Here is a 12906-nt window from a genome sequence, read left to right as displayed (position 1 = left end):
ATTTCTTTTTTGTCGTCAATCTAAGTAGAATTTTGCGTTAATAATAATAAGAAAAAAAATTCCAGCCTAGAAAAAATAACATATATACATCAAAGATCGAAATACGTCACCTTTCCGAGGTTCAGAATTTACTGGTAACCCCTGATACCGTAAAAGAATACCGGAGAAAGCAGGAAAAAAAAACCGGTACCGTTGAATTTGCTGTTAATGTTGAGAAATACCGTCAAATACCGTATTTACCGAGGGGAATCCAGAAAAAAATATACAAAAAACATACAAACTACGTAGGATAAAATTCATAAAATTAAAAATAGTGTACAATGTTTCAAGTCAACACATTACCAAATTACAAACACAACAAAAATTAAATTCAGTAGTACAAACTAAAATGATAAAGTTCAACACAATCTACCAAATACTATAGTTCAACAAATTCAACATAAAAACAATATAAATGACTACTCATAACGACCGTATGCAGCGGTCATACAGTAATCATACCAACTCATTTAATGAGCACATGGACGAAAGTACCTGTCCAAGTGATAGCCGTACTCATATTGAGATGCAGCAACAGACATGGAGTAGATGGGATAAATCGGAATTGGTCGCACCATCTCAGGAACTTGACTTGATGGATAGTAGTCCTGGTTATAACTAGAAGACCTTCACACTACTACAAATTAACATATTGGGTGCAGAAGGGTATTAGGTGCGACATGTCGCACCTAAATGTCGCACCTAAGAACATATTAGGTGCGACATGTCGCACCTGATAGTCTTCCATGCGCCTAAAAATTTCGCTGATGTTTATGGCTATCCGGTGCGACTTTGTCGCACCTGATATGAAATTGTCGCACCGGATACTATTAGGTGCGACATATGTCGCACCTAATACCATTGGGTGCGACTGGTGTCGCACCTAATGGGTTTAAAAATTTAAAACGGTCAGAAGTTCCCCCCGAATGTTTTGGGTTCTGGAATTTCACATTGGGTGCGACAGTGTCGCACCTAAAAGTCGTATTAGGTGCGACACTTATGACTATTAGGTGCGACAATGTCGCACCTAATAGTTTTAGGGTATTTATATACCCGAGCGTCTTCTTCTTCGCCCAACCTCACTCTCTCACTCTCTAACTCTCTCTTCTCTCTCTCTCTCTCTCCGACGCTCGTCCCCGGCGCCACCAGCCCCGCCTCCAGCCCCGCCTCCAGCCCGACGCTCGTCCCCGGCGCCACCAGCCCCGCCTCCAGCGCCCGACGCTCGTCCCCGGCGCCACCAGCCCCGCCTCCAGCCCGACGCTCGTCTCCGGCGGACCAGCCCCGCCTCCATTCCCGGCGCCGTCCTCCAGGTAAGCCTCACACTCTCTCTCTCTCTCTCTCTCTCTCTCTGTCTCACTCTCTCTCCGTCAATCTCACTCTGTCTCTCTCCGACCCCTCCCGACCCACCCGAACAGTGTCATTAAAACTGTCACTCTCTTCTCGGATTCACCATCGTCACAGCTGCCAGGCAACCGCGTAAAATTCCTTGTAAAATCCAAAAAAAAAAGAAAAAAAAAAGGATTAACTCTCATCTAATGTATAAATTACTGTCCGTGTGCTTTTATCTATTGCCATCGCTTTCCTTGATAAAGGATCTTCTCTTCGGTGCAGGGAGTACAAGTGGGATTCTGTTTGGCAGTGCAACCAGGTGAAGAAGAGATCGGAATTATCGGACGTACGTAAAACACGTTAGATATTTCAATGCCTTGTCAATCGGTCACACAACTAATCTTTTTTTTTCCTTTTCTTCTTTTCTTTTTTTGCAGAGAACTTCTTGAAGGGTTATAGACCAGCTCCCGGCCCACCCTCGGCCCAGCCATCGCCGCAGCTTGGTCACTCGTAGCCCCGTCGTCTCAGTGCCTCGTCGTCGCCTCGGAAAAACGTTAGGTATTTGTAATTATTAATATTTATAGATTATTTAATATTTTTAGATTATTTCGTATAGATTAATTAGTAATATATATGAAAATAGTAACATGTTAGATTAAATGATAATAGAACTTTGATGAAAATAGTAGCATATAGTAATAGTCAATTTTTTTTAATAATGTGTAATATGATAGATTAGATTAATTAAGTTAAAAGTAATATATTAAATTAATTAGTAACGTGTTTAGTGTAATTTAATGTAATTGTAACATGATTTGTTTAAGTATTTAGTATGTTAATAAGATAGTCTTGGTTCAATTTAGTATTTAGTATGTTAATAAGATAGTCTTGGTTGGTTATATATGTGTTTTTGTTTTAATTGCAGATTTTGGTTAGTCAATATTTTAGGGGAAACTCTGCCGAATTTTCGGTAGAATAAAACGTATTTCTCAAGAAAATTAACTCTTTTGATAATATATTTTAACGAATTAACTAATTTGTCGAAATTGGTTAACTCGTTAATGAAATCAGTAGTGAATTTGTATATATTAACGAATTCTAACCACTTTTCAAAATTAATACATGTCAATCACAATTTCTCTTTCATTCTTACAAATTCGCTCTCGAATCTTTCAAATATTAACGATCCACTATCAATTTCCTAACAATTCATCACTCTCAATTTCATAATAATTCACTCTAAATTTCAAATATTAACGATTCACTCTCAATTTTACCTCTCAATTTCCTAATAATTCAATCCTACAAAATGAATTCTAACGATTCAGTTTTATCCCCCAATTTCCTGTCTCATTCAGAAGAATGTCAAATCCAAGTAGGGACTGGATTACCGAGAACAATCGGTTGAGTTTGCAATATAAAACAGGGGTTAACGAGTTTATCCGCGTTGCAAGCAGACTCCCGAACGAAAACGGTCATTATCGTTGTCCTTGTAAGTCTTGCAATAACGTGAGATGTCTGGACATCGGGGTCGTAAAGAATCACCTTTTGAACAAGGGGTTTACTCCGGGATACACCGAATGGTATCATCACGGCGAACGTCGAATGATAGAAGCTGCCAGCGAGACTAACCAAAGAGGAGTCGGTGGATTGCACGATGCTCTCCATGATATAATGGATCACGAGGACTTCGACGATTTTACGGATCCGACTCCGAGTGAAGTGCGTGCAGATGAGCAAGTGGAAGATTTGTTCGCTGAGTTGGAAGCAGAATTGTACCCTGGGTGCAAAGAGTTTTCGTCTTTGTCGTTCTTGGTTTCGTTGATGCACATCAAAGTCACGAACCATTGGACGAACAAGTCGTTTACAGAATTGTTGCAGCTCTTGAGGAAGTCTCACCCAATTGGTAATCGAATTCCGGAAAAACACTACGAGGCAAAGGCGAAGCTGAAGCGTTTCGGCATGGGATAAGATATGATTGACGCGTGCATCAACAATTGTGTGTTATTTCGAAAAGATCTCGAGAAAGCTGAAGTGTGCCCAATTTGCAATGAGAGCAGATGGAAGCCAACGGGGAAGAATGTATCACAAAAGATATTACGATACTTTCCCTTGAAAGATCGATTGAAGCGATTGTACGCTTCTCGACACACGTCGCTTGAGATGCAGTGGCATGAACGAGATCGCGTCAAAGAAGGCGTTTTGCGACATCCGGCAGATAGTTCGACGTGGAAGAATCTAGATGAGAGACACCCAAATTTCGCTGCAGAGCCTCGTAACGTACGTCTGGGACTAGCTTCTGATGGGTTCAACCCGTTTGGGGAAATGAGTCTAGCGTATAGTATGTGGCCCGTGGTACTAACTGCGTACAACTTGCCACCTTGGTTGTGCATGAAAAAAGAGTACTTGATGCTAACGCTTTTGATACCTGGACCGAGCTCACCTGGAAAAGACATGGACGTATTTTTAGAACCACTAGTTGAAGAGCTGAAAGAATTGTGGGATAATGGATTCCAAGTGCGAGACGGGGCGAACGATGAAGTGTTTCGGTTGCGTGCCGCGCTTCTATGGACGATAAACGACTTTCCGGCTCGATCGTATTTGTCGGGATGGAGTGGCCAAGGGTATCTTGCTTGCCCCACGTGCAACATTGAGACGCCATCTATGAAAATCAGAAACAGGATTGTCTACTATGACCATCGTCGATTCTTGCCTACGCCTCACCGATTGAGGAAAAACACTGATCACTACGTAAATCGTCACGAGAAGCGCCTGAAACCTGTCAAGTTGACTGCGCAAGACATACTCGATCAGTTGACTAGTGTGTCTTCCACGAAAACCGGCAAGAATATCGGTAAACGAAAACGTGCTGAGTGCGAATTGAATTGGACCAAAAAGAGCATCTTTTATAAGTTGTCTTACTGGTCAGAATTGGAGTTGAAGCACAACATGGACGTCATGCATATAGAGAAGAACGTGTGCGAGAATCTTCTCGGGACGATGCTCAGCTTGGAAAAGAAGAACTACGATACGGAGAAGTCGAGATTTGACTTGATGGACTTGAAAATCAAGTCTTCTCTGCACTTGAGACAACAAAGGAATGGGTGGTACAAACCGCCAACAGCGTACACGTTAACGCTTGAGCAGAGACACCGGTTTACCGAGTTCCTTCAATCTGTTAAATTCCCAGACGGGCTCGCTGGAAATTTGAAGAAAAATGTAACTGCTGACGGGAAACTCACAGGTTTGAAGTCGCACGATTGTCACGTGATCATGCAGAGGCTGTTGGCTGATGGTATTCGCCCTTTTGTGCCAAAACCGATACAAGAGACGATCTCAGAGCTCTGCAACTTTTTCAAGTTGATCAGTTCTAGAACCCTGAGAGTGGACGATCTCGAAAAAGCGCAAGATTCAATCATTGAGATATTGTGTAAGCTTGAGATGATATTTCCGCCAGCTTTTTTCACGATCATGGTTCACGTGACAATTCATCTACCAGATGAAGCGTTGTGTGGCGGTCCGGTGCATATGCGATGGATGTACCCAATTGAGAGATACCTTGGAACGTTAAAACAATTTGTCAGAAATAGAGCTAGACCCGAAGGCTCCATTGCGGAAGCGTACGTTGTAGAAGAGGCATTGACATTTGTTGCAAGGTATCTCGAAGATAAGAAAACTGTCGATGAAGTTCAAGTGCGGGAACTTAGTGTTTTTCGATCTGAAAACTGTGTGCCTTACGGGATGATGAAGCCGATAGTTTTAGACGACGACCAAAAAGAGAAGGCGGAGTGGTACATTTTTACCAATTGTCCAGAAATCGATCCGTATTTGATGTAAGGGATTCTTTCATTTAAATATGTACATAATCTAGCTCATTGATTTACATCTAATTACGTAATGTTAACAGTGAGCATTTGGAACTTATACAAAATAACTCTGAAGCGGGAACTGCAGATTCTGATCTCGAAGCAATGCACAGAAAAGAATTCAAAATTTGGTTTGCGAAAAAGGTAAACCGAAAGGATTCATTTGCGAAAAATTGCTACTAAAATTGCTAATGACATCATCTTAATTTGTATATTCCAGATTTATGACATGAAAGTTAGTGGTTTCGACGTGTCTGAAGAACTTTACGCGTTGTCTACGGGATCTATGCAAATTGCTCATCAGTATCCGAGTTGCTTTGTGAATGGCGTGAAGTTCATCACTCGTCGTCGTGATAACCAACGAATCACCCAGAATAGCGGTGTTTGTGTGCCCCTGAACGACTTCAACTTTTACGGTCGAATGGAAGACGTAATCGTGCTGAACTATACACATAATTGTCGTGTCGTACTGTTCAAATGCATATGGTATGGTGACAAGTACAATGCAGGACGTATAGTGCACGTTGATAAGACCACCGGAGCAACGAGTTCGTATACCGCCAAAGAGTGGTTTACAGAAGAGCCGTTTATACTCGCGACTCAAGCGAAACAAGTGTTTTACATCCAAGATCTCGTTAAGGGTCGCGAATGGGAAATCGTTCAGGAATGCAATCAACGTGGGATATGGGACATTCCTGAAGTTGATCCGACCACTTCAGCATCGATTCCATTGACAATAGAATTGTTAAATATCGACCGTCTTAATCATCGACACGAAACTGCTACGGCCGAGCTTGTTAATGTCGTTGAAGATGATGAAGAAGTGGATGAAGAAGATGAGGCGCTTGCCGTTTTTGAGGGAGACGATGTTGATGTCGATACTAACATTACATCGAGTGACAACGATGAATGACTAACACCATGTAATAACCGTAGTCGTCGAATAGTAATTACATAGTAATTAAAAATACTAACTACAATTCATTTTGCAGGATGTCTACTTCAGGTCAGGACCCATCAGGAGGAGAGCATGACCCCCCGCAGATGCCGAGGAAGAAGCGGGGACCAACGACTGGCGTCGTTTCTGCGAGAGCTCGTGTTAGGACCCCTGGAGCGAACACAGTTCGCTACGATCAGAATGCGCAGGCGTTCTACCAAGACGTCAGGGAGCAAAATCCGTTGATCGGGACGTTCCAAAACCGATTAGGAAACCTGATCAAGAGTACCATTCCAGTCGACCTCCCAGACTGGAATCATGTGCCTGCGCAGAGTGTGGCGGCTCTTATGAACTCGATTCATAACGAGTATAACTTCGTTTATGCACATCCCGAGAGTGGCGAGCTTGTGCCTGCAGATCCTATTCGCAACGAGATTGATATGGCTATCATTCGCGATGCGAAGAGGATGCGTCGTGGCCAGAAGTCGAGGTTGTCGCAGCTCTTCTTCAAGACATTTTGCGGGAGTAAGGACCTCGCTAAAAGTGAAACTCCCGATGGCTACAACCAGGAAGCCTGGTTGAAAGCAATAGAGGTGTTCGACTCGCCAGAGCATAAGGTATGAGTTGAACTTCCGATGATTATTCAAATTTCTTAAAATTAAACTTCACGTATTTATGTCTTGCAGGCGAAATCTCTCCGCAACCGGGAAAATTCGAAGATGAAGAAGACGAAGGCGAGGCAAGGCTCGCTTAGTTTTTTTGGTCATCGCTCGAGGAACGTAAGTCTCTTAAAATTAATATGTAATATATATGTGATTCATATTTTAATGTTGAAAAATTACAGCGAAGAGAAGATGGGAGTATAGGCTCGGCTTTAGCGATATGGTTAGAAAAACACCAGGACGCTAAGGGATCGTGGACGACGACTTCGCGAAGACGCAATACGTAAGTTAATTTTTTTTATTTACTATATTTAATTACTTTATTTCTTCTTATCTTATAAGTTTTTTGTGGTTTTATTTTGAAGGATCAAGTCACCGCCCAGACGATAGATATTTTGCGGCAAGCGGAGGAGCAAAACATCGTGATCTCCCAAGAAGATGCGGAGATGTACGCGATGCGCGATGTTTTGGGAGTGCGCAGAGACTGGGAAGTCGGTTTAGGGCCTTCGATCCCAAGGTCATCGTTGGGTGTTGCCCAAACGCTAGATGGAGGCTCGTCAAGTTCGTCATCTCAGACCGATCCATTGGTTGCCGAGATGCGAGCTCAGATGGATGCCCAACAAGCCGAGCTGCAACTGATGCGGCAACAGATCGCCTTCCTCAGCCAGCAGCACAACCAGCCTCCCACGACTCCTCAACCTCCGCCTGCATCGCAACCAGGTGGGACGGATCAGCAGACGCCAGGTTCCACGCCAGGTTCTATGGATTACTTGCGAGATCGTCCTTACGGAAGCGGCGGAACGAGCGGCAGCGCGTCAGGCAGCGGTGGACGAGGACGAGGAAGCGGTTCTCGAAGTTCGGCAGAGGAAATTCTACTATCGATAAGTTTTATAAGAAAAAAAAATAGGAATTCATTTTTTTCGTTTTTTGTAAAGAATTTGTATTTTTAAAATATTATTTCTAATTCATTTAGAATTTTGTTTAATTAATATTATTTTGTTAATTTACTTTTTTTAATTTTGTATTTTTTTTTAATTAAACAACGTATTGGGTGCGACATTGTCGCACCGAATACCATGGCGCGAAAACTTTCAGGTGCGACATGTCGCACCCGATATGCCATTACCCGCCAATTCTATAAAATTTGGCAGGAAAATAACTTGGGCATTAGGTGCGATTAGTCGCACCTGAAACTGTCGCACCTAATGGGGTACCTATTAGGTGCGACATGTCGCACCCAATACCTTCTGCGACGGGTTATCAGGTGCGACAGTGTCGCACCTATTGTCGCACCTAATAAACCATTAGGTGCGACATTTGAGGCATTAGGTGCGACATTCGTCGCACCGGATAACGTCTTTTGTCCTAGTGTCATTATACGAGGAATCCGTGCCTTGAGGACCAATTGACACCGATCCGAAGTTGTAGGACAAATCATCAACGTCATTGCTAGACGTAAATGACATGGCATCATTCATACCTCCGCCCTGACCTCCGCGTCCGTATCCTAAATTAAAAAAGGTATGGTGATGAAGACGATCATAATCTTCTTCCGATGGTGCGTATCCAACTTGAGCACCGCTGACATCACCATATGAACCTCCAGCACTAAAGGAACCTCCAGCCCGATATGAACCTCCACCACCTCCCCCTGATCCACTTTCACCTCCACCTCCTCCGCTTGATCTACGACTTGAACCTCTGCCATCTGAATCTGAACTATCTCCAGATCCGCGTTGAGATTGGACGTCCTCGTTCAGCACTCGCTACGGATAAACTCCATGCTCTCGAGCCGCTTCTGCTACTGTCGGATCCGGGTTCTGGTTGACGTCGTCCATGTGAACTTCGTCAATCCAGCGGAGCATTTCGTCATTCCCCGAGCGTTCGAAAGCTCGTTCGATGATATCAAAAGGATCCATCGGGGTGAGGTTGTAGTCGTGAATCCGAGTTATTTCTCGGAGCTGCAACTTCATGTTGTATGAGTAGAAAATAATCTTCTCGATTCTGTTGTACGCTAGAGGGTTCCTTTGTTTTGTGTGGACGAGGGCAAATGTACTCCAATTCCTCTCACAAGAGGACGCGGATGAAGTTTGTGATAAAATTCGAATGGCCAACGTCTGTAAAGTCGGAGTCCAATTTCCATAACAATCCCACCACTCACCTGCAATCATGTGACATAAATCATATCATGTTATTTCATACCATTCCATGACATAATTAATGTATACACTTCATCTCAAAAGCTTACTTGCACAAAGGGTGCCTCGTGCCGAAATAGCACTTCTTTGTGAGAAGTGTTATCAATGGTGCCCACAAGAAGAGTTGTAGTGTGTATTTATGTAGATTTGATGTCATATAGTCTTACGAAGACTCTTGCTTGTAGCTGCTTTTTTATTAATAAAAGTTGAACGTTCATTCAATCTTCCTTGTCTGAAGCTTTATGATAAAAACTTAGTCGTTTAGTCCATAAACAAACTTAACAAATTACGAAGAGACAAATGTAGATTTACATGAACAAACTATTCGTAGTTTGCTTAAAACGATATATTCGCAATCTAAGGGTCAAAGGACTATTGACCTCAGTATGATTGTTAGAAGAATCTATGATGTCTGGTTATGAGGCATTGAGAGTTGGAGACTCTATAGTTCTTCTAGGTATCTTCCGAAGGTACTGAATTGACCAGTGCACTTCTAGAGACAAGATAAGAACAAACCATTTAACCTCTTATGTCTCGAAGTCACTACGTATGAATTGCATCGTGCTTACCTTAATCCTGAAATGAGACATGTCATTTCACACCTTAGTATTCTCATTTGAGAAAGTCAGAGTTCAGACTCACTATGTGATTCCGAACAAGGCCTATTGGTGAAGTACTAAGTTGTGAGAATGTCATGAGTAACTTTGTGAAGATCTCATAGATATGGAATTCATGTACAAGATTGCTGAAATGCAATGTATATCACCTCATGCTTTGTTCCTTGGAGTGTGAATAAATGAACTGGCCAGTGTCCAAATTGAGTCTTGACTTTTTTTGGATGAAACAATGTGACTTGTTAGCTCCTCGTCAATACATTGTTTCTAACTTATTCACAAACGACAAAGGAGTTGAGGAAATAACAGCTAGAAGGGTAAAATGGTAATTTTGTAAATCCCGACTAGCTGATGATATTCATGAAGGGTAAACACTGATAATATTCTGTGGATCCACTCATTACAATTAGGTTGAATTCTTGAGTAGAAAATAAATTCATTTGAACCGAGAGATTTTCAGTGTCAACTCTTTAGTGGAGTCAGTTGACATTAAGGTAAACTTGGAAAAGGTTTGTGAACTTTTGAGTCCAAGTATTTTTAGCTCAAGCTTTGTTCATTTGGATCCATGGGGTCACTGTCACGAATCACATCGACTAGGAATAGTTAAACTGGAAGCTAAGTCAAAACAAGAACGAAAATTGTCAAAAGGGTATTTTTGTCTTTTGAGACATAGGATGAAATGAATGTCAATAAATTTTTTGACAAGGTCATTTGATGACTCAATACACTCGGCCATGACTTGATCATTGGGCCTTGTGGATTAATTTCATTTCATAAGAATTTTATTGAAAATTCTTAATGGGCCTTTTTCATGTTGTCATGAACAAATGAAGAAGCTTCTAGAAGGCCTTTCTAGAGTGTAATAGGCGCCCACTACCCAAAGAGAAAGGGAGATTATTTTGTGCATAAATGTATCAAGATACTTGCCAAAAGAAAAAGAGGAAACAAATTTCCCTATGAGGAAAGTAGAATTTCGGCCAAACAAGCAAAGGAGAGAGCAATGAATAAAAGAGGAAACAAATCCAAGGTGTCATAGAGGCACATGTTGGCCGTGTGACTTGGATGGGAATGGGCAATAAAAGATTGCTCATAAAGGCTTGGAAAATAAGAGGAAACTACTTCTTTCCAAGGCTAACCCTTCTCCTATAAATAGGACCCTCATTCCTCTCATTCTATTCATTTTTCCACATAAGTTAGAGATTGAGAGACTCTCTCTCTAGACCTTGTGGCCGCCCCTCTCTCTCTCTCTAGTCAATTTCGTTTTATCGTTTTGGCACCTAGGTCCTCATTTGACCTAGTGTTTAGCTCTGCGACTTCAAGACTCGTTCTTAAGTCGTAGTGTTTAAAAGTGCCCACACACTAATTCCTTTTATTTCGAGTGATTTAGTGATAGAAACTTTCGTGGTTGCTCGAGTTGCCGAGGAAGGAAGAGAGACGTGTTGTGAGGGGAGACGAACGTTGCAACCTTTTTCCAAAAGCTTCTCAACGTTCAAGCGTCTAACAAGGTTAGTAAACTTCTATGCTCATAATAGTTTTTCTTTACATGTGCTTGCTCTTTGTCTAGGATAGTAAAAACGTTTTACTTGTTTAAAGAAAATTTTTAAAATTTCGCCGCTTAACGAAGCGTTAAACTTTTTCTTAAACCCTAGATTAATTCCAACAAGAAGTCCCCTCGACCATCTCTAAATGCGATTAACTGTAATTACAAAATCAAATGAGACTCATATATTCATAAGGTGATATATCCTGTAAGAATTTATACCTCTCTCCCAAGAGTGACCCCATCAAGATCCAAATGCAAGAAGTCGAACACCTTTGTTCATGGTGTGAGTATTGTTCATGGTTATGTCCGGGTTAAACAGCAACTTTGGATTGAGGAAAAAAGCTGCAATGTGTAGTGGATGTTCCATTTGAGTACTCCATCTGTGGTTCACGATGTCGACGACCATTCTTCCCGCTCATCGCTTCCAACTTTTATATCATCTCATGGAAGACGTAGTATAGTAATCTCATCGTGGGATGCACCTCGGTGTCCACTAATCGAAGAGTGGTGTACATTGGATCAAATATGGCACACACTTCATCCACCAAATGCAAAAACATGGGGTTTAAACAAGTCTCGGATATGGATCTACCTGTAGGTGTTGCACTCAATTTGGAATCATCCCACCACTGACTACTGCACATCGTCCTCAATACAGCTCTCTTCTCTCGGAGACTTCTGAGAGCTAGATAGTTCGTGGCAAATCTTGTTGCGCCGGGATGGATGATTTCACCTGGGGATGTATCCCTAACTTGGACAACAAAGTGTTGTGGTTGTAGATGAACTTAGTCGCATCCCTCGCTGCTTTGATAGTTTGCTTAACACTATATCTCTTCCCAATATCTTCAAACATCAGATCTAGACAATGTGCGGTGCAAGATGTCCAGTACACATTGTACTTGCGTTTTAATTTCAAACCGACATTCCTGTTGTTCGAACCGTTGTCGGTCACAACTTGGACGACATTGTGTCTTCCGATTTCTTTGACCACTGGCCTCAATATTCCGTAGATGTACTCCTCTGTTTTCGTATGCTTGGATCCATCAATGGACTTTAAGAACACAGTTGTACCAGCACAATATACCATAATGTTGATGATGCTCAGTCTGATCGGTCTTGTCCAACCATCAGTGAGTATGGTGCATCCATATTTTACCCACCGCTTCTTTTGTTCTTCAACGTAGTTCTCCGCGGCTGTAACCTCCATATCGAGGTACTTGTTACGAATTTCATACGATGATTGTATAGGAACATTAGGACCTGCAATATGCCAATATACATCACGTTAACATTTCAAGAACACATGCGACGCGACAATATAGAAATACAATTAGTGATAACGAATTGAGGATTACCTAGATCTTGAGCGGTCGCAATGATGTTTTTGAACTCATTCGAGTCCGCCTTACTCGTCGGGACATGTTGGTGAATAAAGAATTTGGTTGTAGATCTTCCAAGCCATGTTTTCTTCTTCGACTCCACCATCTCGTCAATTTTCTTTTGCTTAGCACTCGCAGACTTATATAATGACGGAGCAGCTGGTGGAGATTTTTCCGCAAAACCACTGCCGGGCCCCGACATCGTCCGAGCCTCCCATTCTGTATGAGTTGCCTCTTGTCGTGACCTCTTCATCACTTCTCGTAATTGGGCTTCGTAGTTTTCTTCAGAATCTGATTCGGCCACGCCAACATTTGAAGCACCTTAAGTCACTATTTCTT

The 12906-nt window shown here is 42.0% G+C and overlaps 1 protein-coding gene across 1 annotated transcript; it reads right to left on the bottom strand.

The window, feature by feature from the left end:
* Positions 1 to 11873: 11873 nt before the first annotated feature.
* On the bottom strand, positions 11874 to 12673 carry LOC149390867 (uncharacterized). The gene is made up of 2 exons (XM_089619875.1): positions 12544 to 12673; positions 11874 to 12448 (listed from the first exon to the last, which is right to left on the bottom strand). The coding sequence occupies exons 1-2, from the start codon at positions 12671 to 12673 to the stop codon at positions 11874 to 11876; spliced, it is 705 nt and encodes a 234-aa protein (XP_089476001.1).
* Between the last annotated feature and the right edge of the window lie 233 nt (positions 12674 to 12906).

This window comes from Urtica dioica, chromosome 7, assembly GCF_054948205.1.
Source record: "Urtica dioica subsp. dioica isolate 48M chromosome 7, U.dioica_male_clone48M_v1_H2, whole genome shotgun sequence".
In the NCBI taxonomy this organism is placed as follows: Eukaryota; Viridiplantae; Streptophyta; class Magnoliopsida; order Rosales; family Urticaceae; genus Urtica; species Urtica dioica.
This window is presented reverse-complemented; position numbering and strand designations above follow the sequence as displayed.

What these genes read in the sequence shown, in the direction of transcription:
- LOC149390867 (XM_089619875.1), bottom strand. Translation starts at nt 12,673, where the DNA reads ATGGTGGAGTCGAAGAAGAAAACATGGCTTGGAAGATCTACAACCAAA. An exon ending in TGCGACCGCTCAAGATCTAG is followed by an intron (nt 12,449 to 12,543) that starts GTAATCCTCAAT and finishes GGCATATTGCAG; the next exon opens with GTCCTAATGTTCCTATACAA.